A 17,033-nucleotide genomic window follows, 5' to 3' on the forward strand; every position below is an offset into this window, starting at 1 on the left:
GGGTTGTGTGGGTCTGACCCATCCCTGTGGGGATGACCCTATGGAGTTGGGGGAGTGTCTCCCTATGGGACTGGACTCATGAGACCAGCACCCAGACAGCACTCATGCCTTGCCTCTTTCCCCATGGGGCTGGCAGCTCTGACACAGGGCTTGGTGCAGGGAGCATTAACCCATCCCCAACCTGCTCCCCCCTCCCTGGGGCTCCAGCTGTCCCTCTGCCCTCATCCCCACCCTCCCAGCCTTTGCAGGAGGGACCACCTCCCCTTTATGGGTAGGGGTGAAGCCTTTGTGTCATACCCCCCCCCCCCATCCTCCCCCTCCCAGGACCCAGAGCTGCTGGCTCAGTGCCCAAGACTCAGCTGCAGCCACTTCCCAGCACTAAATTACCCTGCACTGCCGCACCACTCGTCAGCCACTAATTACTTTAAAAGGGAAGGACCGATGCTGGCTCTTGCCCTGCTTTCCCGGGGTTGCTGGCACTGAGGGGGGAACCCCATGGCCTGGGCCACCCTCCCCTCCCTCCTTGCCCACACTGGGCAGCGATTCCCAGCCATTAGCTGATTCCCTGGGAAACACACTTGGCTCAGACTCAGCACATCACTGCAGCCAAGCAAGAAGCCAAAATTGGGGTCAGAAAAACCCTGAAGAATTGGGGGGGAAAAAAAGGTCTCCAAGTGGCTCCAGTCTTCCATCAGCCAGGCTGTGCTGGGTCACATTCCTTGGCTTTTAACTCCTTTCAATTCGGTTTTGGCCATTTTGGCCAGATTTGTGCTTGTGGGGGCCCTCCCCAGAGCCGTGGCAGGACCCACAGTTCTGCTGGACCAGGAGCCCTGCCATGGGGCCACCCGGCACCCCAGCCTGCTCTGAACTGGGGCCAAACGGGCACCGGGAGCTACCAAAAGGCGTGAACCTGACCAAAAGGCGAGGCAGGAGGAAAGCATGGCTGGGATTTGCTGCTCCCTGCCCCCGCAAAGGCAGCTCCAGAGGCAGGCGCAGATGCATTTCCCACGGCAGATGCATTTCCGACAACAGATTTATTTCCCACGGCAGCTGTGTTTCCCCTCTTTCCCAGGGGTGCTGAGGGCTCGGTGGGAAGCAGGAGTGGGGACCCCGAAGCCTGGTACCTGGACAGATGCCTGGCTCACGGGGAAAGCCAGCTGAGCCAGCCAAGGATGCCCAGGGCCAGATGCTCATGGCATCCACTTCCCTGGGCAGCACTGCCATGGCAGGTGAGGGAGCTCCTTGCTGATTCAGGGTGGGACAGGATCTGGGAGCAATTCTCCAGGGGGAATCGGTGGCGCTGGGAGCAGAGGCCCAGGCTGCCCATGTTCAGTGAGCTGAGACTTCACTTCCCACCCCCCCTCCTGCTTTTCCCCGGATGCTGCAGTGGAGCTGGTGGCAGGAGCCTGGGGCCATCTGGAAACGCTCATGGACAGCAGTGAGGGACCCCGCCAGAGACAAAGCCCAGCATTTCATCAGGGCCTGGGCTCTTCACTGGAGGCTGCCGCTTTGCCCTCCATGCCCGCAGCGGGGTTGGCTCGCCTCCGGCCACCCACAGACACAAGACCCTGGGGAGGGCAGGGATGTACCTCCTGCGCAGGCCAGGGCTTCTGGTGGCTCAAGGGAGCATGAGTCCTGCTCAGCCTGGCCCTGGCAGGTACCAGGCAGCCCTGCCAGGATACATCCCCACCAGGCAGCTCCCAGCTTCCCCAAAACAGGCTGGAGAAGCCCAACCTGGAAAAGACCCCAGGAGCTCAGTGTCCTCCAGGGCCTGCTGAGCTAGCCTGCTGCAGGAGTGGCCGCTGTGATGGGGGTGACCAGGGCTGGCAGGGGCTCCCTCTGCCTGCTTGGCACCATCACAGGAGAAACCGCGCTCCCTCCCACCACCTCCTCTTCCTCTGCAAGCCTGGGTACGATCCCCTATGCACTGCTGAGAAGACTTGGAAAACAGAGAGGAAGCTGGGCTCCGCACAGAGGAAGAACTGGGGCTGGGACACGCTGAGCAGCAACTGGCTGGCCTCAAGGCTGGAGGAAACGATGCTGGGGACAGAGAGGAGAGCCATGGGGCCCTGCGAGGGGTTGAACCCGCTGCCTGTGCATGCTGCAGGCAGGAGTGAGGCTCCAGGTGCTGCCTGGGCAGGGGGTCAGTGCCAGCACAGCCCTGCTGTGGGTGGGATGCACTTGCCGGCTGCATTGAGCTCGGCACACATGTGTACACCTCATGCCCGTCACCTCCCCTCGCGCCCACTCCACAGCCACCAGCTTCGTTCCCCATGGTGCCTGACCCTTCGTCTCACAGGGAGGCAAGTAATTTCTGGGGCTGCAGGGGCAATGCATGAGGTGACAGTGGAGCAGACAGTCTGCAGGTCTGCTTCAGCACAACTTAGCATCTATCATGTCCTCATCTCTAGTGGCTCTGAGGCTTTCCCCATCACACCCCAGGGTAGCTCTCAGAGCACACAGCCACTCCCTCATCCAAATAAAATCTTGCTTGGGTGGTCCCATTCTGCAGCCTGCCAGGGGAAGCTATCACCCCTCTCCCGCAGGCACCAGCGCAGCAGGAAGATCAGCTCTCCCTGTGTGCAGAAGTGGCCAAAGTCCCCAGTACGGTCACTCATTTTTCCTGGGCAGTGGCCAATGGCAAACTCAAAATAAATATTTCCCTCGCCTTCAGCACCGCCCACCCCATGCTAGACAGCAGCTGCAGAGGATTAGCGTCGCCCTGGAGGTGTAATCCCTCTACAGAGACAACAACATTTGGCCCAAGACATCCAGGGAGATGCTGAACAGGAGGCAGAGAGGGCAAGGAGCAGTTTGGCACGGATTTTTTTGATTCCTGCATATCGCCTCTGTGATCAGAACTATGTGCTTTGTGTCAGGATCCACTTAATAGGAAGGAGACAAAGAGTAAGGGGAAAGCCACAGGCAGGGACAGAAGCCCATACCAGTGTCCTGCCACTCCACTGCGCCAGACTCTCACCCAGGCTGCTTCTCCCCCAGCAGCAGAGCAAATGGACAGAAAGCTTTCCAGGAAAACCCCATCGTCTGCTTCCCCTGTCAGCTGCTGCCACCTGCCCCAGGCAGAGCCACCGGAGCTGAGGGATGTCCCAGCCTTGGCTCACGCCACATGGTGACTGCCAGCTGCTCCAGCTTCATCTGAGCATGCCTGCTCCCTGACTCAACCCGGGAAGGATCACTCTCCCGTCCCTCGCTCCGAGGTGCTGCAGCCCGTGCACTCGCCATCCTTCAGCAGCCGAGATTTCAAAGGGAAGCTTTGCCTTTGATGTAGAAAGCAGGCTCCCAGCACTCAGGTCCCGATCAAAGTGCCCAAGTGCCGGACCTTGCCACAGCCAATGGAAGAGGAAGGTGAAAAGCCGGGGGAGGCAAGGAAAACTCATCTTTGGGCAGACCATGCTCTGCCCCAGGTTGAATCCAGGGCTCCCTACGAAGAAAGATTCCTTTCTTCCCCACTAGACATGAACTGCAATAAGGACTTAGCAGGAAGGAAGGAGCAGGCCACCCACAAAAAGGTGAACAAGGAGATGTTTTCTCCACAGGCTGCCTGCACTGAACCAGGACTCCCCCTCTGCTCCCGCCTCGTACCAAGCTGGCGCTGCCCCGGGAGCATGCAGGCGGTAGCCATCCTCAGGGCAGATTCCCATCTCTGCATCCATGTCCTTCCCGCCTTCCTCCACTCTTTCCATGTAGGACGTTGTGTCCCAGCCAGGTCAAGAGCCATAACCAAAGCAGTAAGAAGCTGGGCGCTTCATTGCAGGAATTTTGCTGGTGCATGTTTACTCTAGGAAACAACCGCTGACAGGATGCCTGTGCCATTTTGGCCTATCCACCAGAAGCATCCTCTTCTCCTGCAGCGAGAGCGCCCAAACTTCACTCACCTTCAGCAAGATGGTTAAAGTTTTGATGGGAGAGGGGGATTAGAAGATTTTTGAAGAACACCATGTAAATCCACCACTGCCTGGCCCTAAAGGAAAGAGCCAGTATCTGAGGATGCTCCACTTTGTGATGCATGTAAACAGGAAGATTCAGTATTTTGTTTCGTATTAAAAAATACACAGAGGGTCCACATGGATGTAAGAGTTTGCAGCTGGGAGTTTATTCCAGCAAATCCGCTGGCACAGCTCCTAGAGGTCGGGCAGGAATTGGCAGCAAGGCCCATCTAATCTCTCCACAGAGGCAGCCAGCTCAGGGCCCTGGGGAGCCCAGCCCCTCTTAACACATTAAGGTCAACTCACTCAGAGCAAGCCCAACTCCTTGAGGACAAGGGCAGACTCCAGCATGGGCCACAGTGGGGCAGGGAAAGGCGCAGCAGCTCCCAGCGAGTGCTCATCTGCCAACAACTGCCAAAAACACATGTTCATGAGCCAGGGCTTGCAGGAAAGGATGCATGCTTTACCCTGCCGGGGTCTGATGGCTTCCCTCAGCAGCTCCCCCAGCCCTGGCAACCTTTGAAAACATGGCAGGAAAGCCTCACTGTGGACTTCATTAAGGGCGATCCTTGGCACATGATACAGTGCAATTCCACTTAACAAATCTCAAGTCCAGCCAAGCCTTGACAGATATCAAAGCAAGATGGATAGTGCCTTCCCATGTGAGCTTCCTTGGCTTGGCTCCTTAGAGCTACCAAGCTATTCAGCTGCTATAAAAATTGGAAAGGTCTTCTCCAGAAAGTCTTCTGCAAGTGCCATCCAGCACCATGGAGTCAGCACCTCCAGTTCAAAGCCCACTAGCTTTGAAGGTGCAAAAAAGGCAGCTGCATTATAGGTGCCCTGAGAGCTTGCCACAGAGGTAAAGTGGGATCTATACAGAGGAGCTGCTGACCATGAGGGTGCACAGACATGCTAAACCTTTAAACCAGGTGGAGAGTCAGTGGTCAGTATTAAACCCAGAGTCTGGGGCAGATGCCCCCCCAAGAGGCTCTCCTCCTCCTGGGAGAGACCAGCTGTGTTTGACAGGACAATAATGAAAGTGAAGTCTTCCCAATTTACTGCACAGCCCAACACCAGGGACAGATCAGTACCTGCCTTAAGCACCTACCCACCGGAGTAGCTGTGGTGGGTCTGGCCTCAGAGAGAAAAGGCATCAGCTACTCCCAGGCTCTCCATTACCAGTGGAGGTCTGCAGCCTCCCCTCTGCAAGCCCTTCCACAACAAAGGCAGATTGGTTTGAGGCAGGGAAGGGCAGCTTCAGCACAGGAAAAGACTTCCGCTCCTGTTATGCTGCTTTGCTAAACCTCCCCTTTGATCCCTGGGGAAAGGGACAATTTGGCAGCTGGAAGACTATTGTGTGCCTCTTGCTATAAGTAGCTGCTAAAGGCTTGGTTGAGAGCTGGAGCGAGTTGTTTAACTACACAGCGAACAGATCTGTGCCTCAACAGGCTGGTAAGACCAATTTGTCACTGCTGGGAAAATGGCTTCAAGGAAGAAGGGAATGACAAACCCATTTCCACGTACTAAATGTGAACAGCATGAGTTTTTGTCATAGGTAGAGTACCAGAAACCTCATGGACTGGAGACAGATCCTGTCTCTTCTATGGAAACCCTACTATTTTTCCTCTCTCCCGATTGCTGTTGTACACGCCCCTTAAACAGTGAGGCTGCCAATAAAAGTCAAATTCAGAGGCAAATTCTAACATCTGCGTTCCTAAAGAAATTCAGAGGCACTTTCTGAAGTGCTAACACATGCAAGTTAAAAGATCCATCAAAGGAGGAAGAAGCCAGAAGCAGACTTAGAGAGTCAAATGTTTAATGACTTTCCAAGAGTATTACATCCATATTTAGAGCATATATAAAATAAGAGATGGAAAACAAGGAAAGAAAAAATAAAATTGGTATCTTCAAGAGGGCACACTTAACCCCATAATTCCTGCTGAATCCCCTCTTCAGAGGCACAGTGGCCATTTTGAGCAACGCCTCTGTGCAACAAAAGATCAGGTACCAGGCCACTTGCAGTGTTTAGGCTCAGCACTTTAGGAACAGCTAGGAGAACTCTGATTCTGTACAACTCTCACACCAACAGCATAGTCCCAGACCTGTTACATGGTTAATTGTGTCCTGTCCAGAAGAGGGATACCAGATGAATCAAAGTTACCCTAGGCAAGGTCAACTGATCTAAAACTTGGTCTCAGCAGGGCCTTCTCTTCCACCTGCTTTCGTTTTCCTACTGACCCCAAACATTTCTCACATCTCTTCCCAACGTGCTGTTATTGCTGGACAGAGCAGGGAGAAGAAAGAAGACACTTATTAGACTCAGCAACACCAAGACAACTGTATTGGGAGGTCTCTAAGCATTCCCCAGGCATTCTCGGGAGGCTGCTACAGCCCAGAAGGCAGTGACAGGTTCCTCAGAGGAGTTACCTACTGTAAACACTGCCTTCTACCTCCCACTAAGATCAGCACCCAAAATCCTCCCTCAGCTCCTTGAAATTTTGCCCAGGAATCTTCTCTGCTAAAAGAAGCATCTGCACTGGGACAGGCTGGCCCTGGCAAAGAAAGTGCTTCCTCACAAGCCTCAAGACCGCTGCCAATATGCCAGGGACTCCTCTCCCTCTCCCATCACCATAAGAGCAGAGCTTGGCATCTCTTGCTGGGCAGCCACCACCTTGCCTATCCCCTTCCTACCTCATAGCACCACTGTCTGCACTGGGCAGTAAAGAGATCAGAGGGGAGTAGATTTGGATTAGAGGGACACAAACAGCATCTCTCCTGGAAGACAAGTGTGGAGCTGCAGCTAGCTCTGAAGAGCAAAGCCACTGCACTGAGTCATGGGTGAAAGCTCCGGAGAGATGCCAGGAGGCTGCCAACCTGCCCAGAGTCCTTCAACACGAACAGGAAGGACGCACGGAGCAGCTGCACAGCTCACCCTGCTCCTAGATGGGAATGACAACTTCCATGTGTTCTGGCAGGAAAGCCACTCAGCAAGGCACCCCTGACAGACTGCTCACCCTGGCAACAGTGAGGGTGCTCCCTGGCTGACAGCCAAAGCTGTAAGAGCTCTGCTGCTAGAAGAAACTCTGGATTGTGAAGGCAGTGGGAGAGGGAAGAAGAATGCTAGCCTGGCCCAGCTGCTGCTCCCACCCTCCTTGCCCATGGCTAGCTCACCTTGGCCTTGTTCTGGACAGGCAGATACAGCTTGAACTCAGCTGGGAGCTCGTCCTCTGAGTAGAGACGGTCAGAGAAGTACACCCGTCGAATGCGACAATTGGCGTGGATCTGAGAGTCAAAACAACAAGTCAGTCCATTTTCCATATGCTCTTCCTACATCCAGCTTCGCTGTCATGCAGCAGCCTGGATTCCTTGGCTCAGCAACTGGAGAAGAGACCTCACTGCCTCTCTGAATCTGACAGGGCATCAGAGCAGAAACATTGGCCTATGCCCTCTGTTTTGCATTAGATGCTCTCTCCAGTGATGCAAGCTGGCTCAAGAGATTTGGCCAAGCTCTGGCATCTCTACAAATTGAGATCTGCCTTAGTTGCTTCGAGGGTTCTTTGCTGTGAACCCACCCCTGCCTCTCCACTGGTATCAGCATTTGCCGGAACACTCTCAGCCTTAGCTTGCTGCATTTTTAACGCTTCCTTTTCAGGGCCTCCCTGAGGTCAGGAATGAGACTGACCAGTCTGCGCTGCCTCCACTATCAGCTGGCAGAGAAGGAGTCGCTCCAGTCCCCCTCATGGGTATGTGAGAAGGCAGACATTTCCCAGTTGGCTGCCTGTTCATCTCAAGGCAACCTAACAAGGAACTGCAGCAGTCCCATCATACTAAGGAACAGGCACGCTCCGCACACAGGCATTCCTCAAAATAACATATGCCATTGGAAACAATGAACATGAATCCCTAGCATATGGAACAAGTTTCACGTCCTCAGCAGAAACAAACACTTGTGTCAGCTCTGGTCCAAGGGGCTCAGTGAAGGCAGGGTCACTCCACCCGCAGTAGGAAACAAGCTCAACTGGGAATATGTATGGACCATAACACCTGGGGTCTTTACCAGCCAGGCTCCCACTTGGCCAGTCGCTGTCTGGCATGTCTGCACAGCAAGGCCGCACATGGCTAACTCCCAGCAGACCTACCCCCAGCAGGATGTGTGGCATGCCGCAGGGAACTTTAGGTGGACTGCAACTCTTACCCTAACTGACAGCCAGCAAGAGAAACAAGATGGAAATGGGCTCCTTCATCTCAGTCTAGTCCAGTGAAGTGAGGCAGTTATCAAGACCTCTGCTGCCTCAGTCGGACCTTCGCTCCCATCCCATAGTGCTCTGCAAAGAGCAGGACTGGCAAAGGAACAAGTCAGAGCTAAAACAGGATTCCCGATGTACAGCAAGGCTGTCCCAGCCAGCAGGAAGATCACCAACCATTGGTTTCTGTGGGTAGGACATGCCTACTTCTCACCTGAACTCTCAGGGTCTCAATGTAATTTGTCCCATAAGCCCGGCGTGTGAAGTCTGACAGGTTGAACTGGATTTGGTTCCAGCCATCATCCAGCCGCATGGGCATGGTGCAGATGAAAGGCTTCACCCGAGTCGTGCTCTGGTAGTTGCTTGCCCGGAAACGGCGACGTACATTCTTATCATCCAGCACCTGGGTAAGGAAGGAAGGCTGCTGACCCAGGCATCAGGGGGCCCCCAGCTCCCCAAGACAGCAGCTGTTCTAGACTCAGGCTCTACCCATCTCAGAGAGGGCTCTCCTAATCCCACTCCTCCATTTCACAGCACAAGTATTTTTAACAAAGGAAACAGACCCATTTTCAGGAATAGCAACTGATGCCACCCTAGCAGAAGACCTGACACATCACATAGCCAAGAAAGCAAAACTGTTTTGGGGACCACTTGCTGTCTGGGACAAGTTCCAACAGAAGACTGCAGGCTCACTGGTTGCTGGAGGGGCCTCCCCGCTGCACGCTCCTCACCTGCACTTCAAAAGTGAAGTATTTCTTCAGGTTCTTGATGATCATCACTAGGAAAGGTAGCTTGATGCCCAGGGTCTTCTTTGGGTCAGCAGGGCACGTGATGTATGTGGTACTGAGAGGGACAGAAAAACGCTTTAGGATCTCACACAGCACAAAGCCCGGGTCCCAAGTCTCTCTCTTAACCTAACACAGTCTTGGACGACAGGCAGAAAAAGACTGCCAAGATTGTAAGATCTCAGCAACAGCCAGGGCTTCCTGTAACAGGAGTGAGAGTTTCAGAGGTAGCTGCAGGGATAACAAGATAAAAGGCCCAAAGAATGCATTTGAAATCCCACTTTTCTCACCCAGGGCATGAAACACCTTCCTAGACAGCTTCACCTCCCCAGTTTCCAAGGCCACATCAGTGCTGTTTCTTAACTCAACCTCTTCCTACCCTTGAATGAATAGGTAGAGCCCTCCAGAGCACAGCAGAGGCCCTCTGTGCTCTATATGGCTGGGAAAACAGAGGTCATGAACCCTAGAACTACACGTCACGCCTGGCAAGTTCTGTATCAACACATCTTGGGAGGAAAAGAAGTGTTGGCTCAGTCTGTCTGCAGGAGAGGAGTCTCCGCTGCCCTTATAAGGAGCGCCCTGCTCTGAATCACCCCGGAGAAGCCTTGGAGACTCTGAACATGCTCATGGAGCTGGCGTCTCTCTCCCTGGTCGATAGAGACGAGGTTGCTAAGTGAAGCACCATAAGCAACTCCCCTCATAAATCTCCCTTTGATCTTCCTGCTGTCGGGAGAGCAGCAGAGCAGGCCTAAGACAATAAAAGATGCAGAAGACAGAATGCTGCTTTCTCAGTAACTGGTGGCTTTCTCAGTAATTGGCAGCACTGACTGGAGACCAGGTATCAAATATAGCTTTTTTTCCCCCTAAGTGATGGAAAAATAATGGGACTTTATTTCCATTTTTTATCCCTTAGTCCCACTGAGGATGACAGAGAGCTCTACAAGCACATCCAGGGAAAGGCACGATACAGTGCCACAGAGTGGTATCAGTGATCTGACCCCAGATCATATTCTTCAATTTATTTACAAAGAGATTGCAGTAGAGTCTGAAGGAGACGTCTGCTGGGCACCAACATCTTTCACTCTGCGCCAGGGCCAAGCCCCCAAGGCACACTAGGGCAGAAGAAAATGCCTTCTCCTACCTGACATTAGTTCCTTCAATCTCCAGCACCAGCGACTGAATGTCATTGTCAGTGATTCGCTTGATGTGGCCATTGCGCACCTGGAAGAAAAGTGGGGCAGACAGCACAGATGTTACCTGAGAAGGAAACAAGAGGTGCCCACAGCTCCATTGAGAGGGGGAAAAAGATCCCAGGAGGACCCATCTACGTTCATTTGGCTCCTATTGTCCTGGACATCGCTGTTTCCAAGGCTTTGATCACCACCCCAGAGTGCCAGGACTCCAAGCAAGAGTTTATGGGCCAGCATGCTGCACAGACGCTGAGTACAAGACTTTGATAAATCAAAATATGCTACAGTGAACAAAACTGACTCAAGTCTCACGTTAGAGGCCCAAATAAACAAACAGAGAAGTGTCAGAACAAGATCAAAATAGAGTGGGATAAAGAGTAAGAACAAGTAGGAGCAATACAGGGGCAAGCAAAGGGAGCCACCAGCCAGCCACTGGTCATCAAGGGGTCTCAGTCTCTACTGCTGGGCATGGCTGACTGCCTCTGTGGAAAAACTTGGTTAAAATTATTCGTAATTGCAGCGTACGCAAGTGCAGAGCCATCATCTGCTCTGCTGAGGGGCTTAGGGATTTGGCTACTTGGATGCAGCCAGCTCCCCACAGAGCTCAGGGAGGCCAGGGCCGGAACCAGAAGCCAACACAAATTCATTTTTCTCCACATGCAACATGGCTGAATCCCAGGATCTGAGGATTTATTTTTTTAATGAAGCAGTTCACTTCCCATCAAATTTATCTCCATTTAAAAGGTACATTTGCTAATTAAGCCCTCTGCTCTTCCCCAATGCTAGATCAGCAAATTGCAACGCTCCTTCCGGCTCCATGAATTAATTATTTTAGCGCCTATCACCACTGCTAATATATAGGATACATTAAGCTTTTAATGGGATGGTTCCAGTCATGAGCTACAAAATGATTTACAGGTTTAGCAATTCATCTTCAAAGTTCATTTCTTCAGAGGGACCTACCTGGGTGATGCTGCGTATAATTGCTGGAAGAAAGAGATAAGCCCTGTGAGCAGCCCACCCCCCTGGTCTGTCTCTACACTAAGCAGTTTCAAGAAACATCAGCCTGGATCACCCAGCTGCTGCTGATAAGCACAAGAGCACAGCTCGCCCTGTCAGGCTGCTCTTAACTCTGCTTCAAGCCTGCACAGATACTTCCAGAAAACATTAAGCTCAGAGAGAGGATCCTTACAGGATAATTGTATCTCTCCTTTGCATCAAATGCAACTCCCATGGATGTATAGGTCTGTTCAGGAGAAACCAACTGCACGAGGTCTGGATGAGTTGCCTTTAACTTCTTTTTTTTTTAAAAAAAAAAAAAATCACCAGCCCAGCAGAAACCCCATGTGCCTCTCTGTTTGAAGCAGTGATTGGCATATGGGAAATTAAACCCTGGAAGCCACAGGGATACAGCATGCAGACTTAACACCAGGAAATAACCCTGCCTATGCAGGTAAAAGTAGTGCACAATAAAGCCTGCCTCCATGCCACGCGAGACTGCTTTCACCAAGGGTAGCTTATGGCTCCACAGAGGGGAGAAGGTTCAGGTTTGGGCTTCTCTGGTGAGGACAGTAACAGAGAAAACAGCTAAACACGCTTTAAACCAATTAGTCAGCAGTGTTTCTATCTGCAACCAGGTCCCCTTCCTTAGCCTGTGAAGGCTTTCCTTCCCCAGATTACAGGGACAATGAAAAGAAGCAACTCTTCTTCCTCAGCGTTGCCAGAAACAGGATGAAAGACAGTAAGTAGAAAAGAGACGAGATAAGCAGATAAGTACAAAACAGGGCCAGACTGCAGCAGAGCCCTTCCTCCCAGTCCTACCTAGCTTGGTGTAAGTTTTTGCGAGCTGCACTACCACCCAGCTGCAGGGAGATGGTAGCCAGGTCATGCAGGCACCCTTCCACACAAAAGCCAGCCTGTCTGCACATGCCTGCAGCCAGCGCTGGCAAGACAGACACACAGACATTTGGAGCATGACATCCAGCACCGGCTGGATCAGAAGTCCAAGCAGCCTCGCTGTTTCGGTAAGATAAGGCTGAATAGTATCAGAAGTGCTCACTGCCAACGGGGGCTCAAAGCGCTGCCCTCCGGGACTCGGTGGTGCTGAATGCCCCATCTCAGCTCCTCGGCTCACTCCAGAGCCTGGCTCCCCACTGGAGGCTGAGCTCGCCTCCTGCCTGCCTCAAGGACCATGTCCCTGATGGAGGACACATTTTGGTCACAGCCCAAGGAGCACTTCTCTTCCCCTGCCACCTCTGGGACCCCCTTCACAACAAGCTCATACAGACTAAGAGGCAACCTCCGGCTCCATCAGGCACAGACACCAGCGCTGTGTGGCACAGGGCAGTAAGGATGGTTCTGCTGTGCTTGCAGTGGCTACTCAGCAAGAGCTCCCAGTCTTCAGGGGCCTTCCCCTACTACATGGAAGCTCAGAAAGATAAGATTTCAGAATATTTTAGAAATCTAAACAAAACACTCCACATTGGTACTTGGCCAATATTTTCCAGACATCTTAAGCCTACAAAGGTGGATTTTTGAAGCTGGAAAAAAGGTTAATAGCCCTCTTAGAAAATAAAAGTTCTTCAAATGCCTAATATCCTCTGAATCAGGATAACTGGGAAGTTACCTGCTGTCTAAAGACAAACTGGAAAAGTTTTTTTTTGCAGATACAAACCTCAAACCTTGCAAGGTTTGGAGGGAACAGCACCTTCACAGACAGTTGTGTCTGAACAGATATAAGACCCGACGAAAAGCAGCTAGGAGCAATCCTCCCCAGGCCCAGCCACCCGCCCATCAGCAGACGGGTTGCCACAGTCTGAGGCCGACCTCTGGAGGCTCGCTCCCGCATCGTTGCCGGACACCCCTTCGTTAGGCGATGGGCTTGTGCCAGCAACAGCAAGCTGAAACACGGCTGGCACCATCGCCCAGACTACTGTAGGCATGGGTACACGCTCGCCTCGAGACAGGCCAGCGCTTCTCAAAGTCAGCAGTGGGTCCAGAACAGGCCCCTGTGCCACCTCCCTCCCCCAGGAAAGGAGAGGGGGCAAAACAAGAGGCAAAAGCAGGAGCTGCCTCGCTCTGCTGTAGCGCCTGGTGCACACAGGTTTGGCAAGGAGGAGTGAGCAGCATGGTCTGCTGTATTTGAGATGCAGAGGGCTGGAGCAACCCAGACAAAGATACTGTGCAAGAGAACTAACGAGTCAGAGAAGGGCTGCAAAGAGAGAACCCCACCACAGCACTGGCAGGGACTTGATCCTGGCTGTGCTCATCAGGGAAACTGCTACCTGCGTCCTGATGGCAGAGCATGCATTTGACATTCAGACAAGTATTGAAAGCTAGCTGATCTTGCATCCTCCCAACAGCACTTGAAATTGCTAACGTTGACGTACCAGCAGAAGGAGTATGGAGAAATTAGCAAGAGGATGGATAGGTTTGACAAGTTTCATTGAACCGTTCCCATTTGCTCTGCAGAAAAGTGTCAGCGAGTCCCCTGGAGACCAGTCAGTGTATCTCCACATGTCAGGGTAGGGACCATGGTGGCAGGATGCTGCAGGAATAAACAGAGTACTCTGAACAACAAAGTGCTGGAAGGCAAACAGAAGACACCTTGAAAACAGGTCTCCAACTCCAAACCAGGAACATGCAGCACTGGAAGGCAGGAGAAGAGAGCACACCCCAACAGTTACCAGCTCTCTGCAGATGAGGCTGAAGGAGGAACCTCAGCCTGCAGGACGGTGGGACAGTCACCACGCTCTTCCCAAGGCCTGGACACTTCAGTCCTACCAAGTCCCCTGGGACAGGATGCTGGTGGCCATGACAGATTGGGCTTGGCAGGGTTTGCTACCAAGGCCTGCCCACAGCTTACCCACAGCCCCTGAGGGAGAAGGGAGAGAAGGGAGGGACTGTATCCTACTACTTAGAGGGAGGTTACAAATGCTCACAACAAGGAAAGGCTTCCTGTACCCCATTTCCACACCTATATCAAATGAAGATGCCTCTACTTCACACAGTCTCCATCAGCACAAGCAGCGCACATCCTCCTAGGGCCGAACAAGAAATGGTTTTCCCCATGTCACAAAAGCTTAAAATTCCCCAAGATTTTAAAAAAAACCCCAAAACCACTGCCTGCTGGTACTTTTTGCAAAGAGAGTCTCGCACCTAGGACGTGCAAGAACATCAAATCTCTTGTTTCCAATTCTCACCAAAACTACAGGTGCATTTCATGCACCCCTGAACAGAGCAGTGAACACTTACTGCAAAGTTTTGGTTGCTTTCCTCCTTTCCAGAAACTCCAACCCTAACACTCTCCTGTGGCGATGCCATAGCTGGACCATTCCTGGGATGTCTGGGCTTGGACAGATCAGTATTTTCCAGTAAATAAATAAATAAGCCCACTGGAAAAATCCCTCACCATTTCTGGACATTTACTCACTTCATGAACACCAGCCTGCCTCTCTGCTTCCAGCCTGGCAGGTTCCTCCACCAAGCCAGAGAGGCTTCATCAGCAACTTAGCACCTAGCTCCCTGTCTGCTGCAGGCCATCAGCAGCACTGCCCCATGCTGTACGTTCACGCAATCTTTGCGCCACCAGCAGGATTTTCTGAAGGGGCTGAGCAGGGGAGATGACACCCACATGCTGTAAAGACCTGAGGGACTCCACTTTCTCAGCTCCAAGGCAGCAAGATGCCCTAAGTGCTGCCCTTCACCTCCTGCTGCTGCGAACACACCAAGGGTGTCAGGTCAGGAATGCCGAAACCATTACAAACCCACCACCCCAACTCCTTTTAAATGGAAAAGTGAGGTGAAAGAGTGAGCCACACTGATATCCACAGGCAAAGAAGTCAGAAAACCCACTCCGGTTTCATGCCACACCTTTGCGAGCACGGCAATCCTCACAACAAGCTCGCCCAAGCTGGCCGTGCTTCCTCAGGATAGGCAGACCTCTAAGTCTGCCTGCATGCAGCCCTATTGCTCCCAAGGATGCAGGGCTCCTGCCACTGGGCAGTGCTACATGAGCCCATGTAGCTCATGCAAGCCCTACAGCAGGCGATGGAAACAGCCTGCACACCCAGCTGCTGTTCTTGGGAACAGCAGTGCTAATTTTTCATCAGTCTTTTCTGGCCAATCCAGCGACTATTGCACCCGAATGGACCGCTGCTTACGTCCACCCTGCAAGCAGACTTCCTGCTGGCCACCCCACAAGCTGCACAGTCGCAATGGTATCACCCTGCACAGGACAATTCACGTTGGAAGATACCTCAGGAGGTCTCCAGTCCAAGCTCCACCACCAAGCAGGGTCAGCCCAGATCGCTCATGGCTTTATCCAGTCTGGAGGCAGGCTACATCCCTTTGCCTAAGAGTCTTTAACGCACTCCATCCTCACACCATCCAAATAAGCTGCTGATCCTTTTTTAAAGTCACAAATATTTGTGCAAAAGCCCTAATGCAGGCACATGCACACAGCCAGGCTATGTGACGCAACCCATTTCTTCACAGAGCTACATGGGTACCCCATTGACGGGAAACAGGATGGGTCTGCGTTGCCTGTCACCCATCCCACAACTTGTAAATGCTCATGCGAGCCCACTGAGGTCAAACAACACCGCTGTCTGCCTTGAAGGCTTTCATTCCTGCCAAAAGCACAAGAAATTCAAATGAGGTTCAAGCACAAGTAACTGAATACATGTTGTAACTTCAGAGAGGAGAGGGTTTGTGAAGAAGAAGCAGCAGGTCTCAACACCCACAAATTTCCTGACACGGGCTCCCTGATGCGAGATACTGGGGAGAAGGCAGGGGACCCTCACAGAACCACTCTAGAAACGGATAGGATGGAAAAACAAACAGATGAAACACTCATGACTTCTTGTACATCCTAAGGCCGCCACACAGCCTACTTTTAAATACCTGTCGCAAGCCTGTTTAAAAAACGGGTCACAATATGACAGAAGACCCCCATCTCAGTTACATCAGGTACTGGGGGGAAGCCGCCATACGTGGCGAAGGGTCGTTTTGTTGTCTGCTGCCTACTTCCAGCATTTAACATTTTTTTTCTAACCTCTTGTAGTGCTGCATTCCTGACACCGGCCCGGCCCTCTCCCCTAGCGGGGCTCTTCTGCTCGGCAAAGGCGGAAAAAAAAGATACTTTCACAATAACACATTCCCCTCCAAAAAAGACCCCCGTCCTCCCCAGGGGGTTGCCGGTAACCTGGCTCGGGCGGCTCAGGCCCCGGCAACCCGCCCAGAGCGGCCCCACGGGTGTCCGGGCCACACCGGCTGCTTCCCGGTGGGCCGCGGCCCCTCGTCTCGTCTCGCCTCGCCTCGCCGGCGGCTCCGCGCAGCCCCGGGCCTGCCCCGGGAGGCTGAGGCGATCGGTCCCGCTGCTCCCCCGGCCCCACCGCCGCCTCACCTTCTTGTCCCAGATCTGGAGCGGCTTGCTGCCGATGCTGTACAGCACCGAGAGGAACCCGCTCTGGAACGTGTTCTTGAACATGCCGGGGCCGCGGCGGGCCGGGCCGGGCGCTCCTCTCCCGCCGCCGGGGCCGGGGCCGGGGCCACCGCTCTGCGCAAGGACACGGCAGATCTCCCGCGGATCCCTCCGCGCCTCCGCCCCGCGCTTCCGGGTCGCGGCGGCAGCGCCGCCGTCACCAGGGAACTACTTTCCGCGCCTGCCGGCTGCCGTCGGATCTACTTCCGGCCGCTGCTGAGGGAACGGGGTGTTACGGGAGCGCGCGTTGCCGTGGCAACGGGGTTGGGCGGGGCCGGGCCCGGGGGGAGGAGGAGGCGGAGGCGGCCGAGGGCTGGGGCTGGCGGGGCCGGGCCCGGGGGGAGGCGGAGGCGGCCGAGGGCTGGGGCGGGCCGGGCCGGCTG

At 53.4% G+C, this 17,033-nt stretch overlaps 1 protein-coding gene across 1 annotated transcript; it reads right to left on the minus strand.

Moving 5' to 3' along the window:
* Positions 1–7,109: 7,109 nt before the first annotated feature.
* On the minus strand, positions 7,110–16,757 carry CFAP20 (cilia and flagella associated protein 20). The gene is made up of 5 exons (XM_049805838.1): positions 16,573–16,757; positions 10,118–10,197; positions 8,923–9,034; positions 8,406–8,594; positions 7,110–7,229 (listed from the first exon to the last, which is right to left on the minus strand). Exons 1-5 carry the CDS (start codon positions 16,654–16,656, stop codon positions 7,110–7,112), a joined length of 585 nt encoding a protein of 194 aa, XP_049661795.1. The 5' UTR covers positions 16,657–16,757.
* Between the last annotated feature and the right edge of the window lie 276 nt (positions 16,758–17,033).

The sequence above is a fragment of the Accipiter gentilis genome, chromosome 7 (genome assembly GCF_929443795.1).
Source record: "Accipiter gentilis chromosome 7, bAccGen1.1, whole genome shotgun sequence".
NCBI classification, from domain to species: domain Eukaryota; kingdom Metazoa; phylum Chordata; class Aves; order Accipitriformes; family Accipitridae; genus Astur; species Astur gentilis.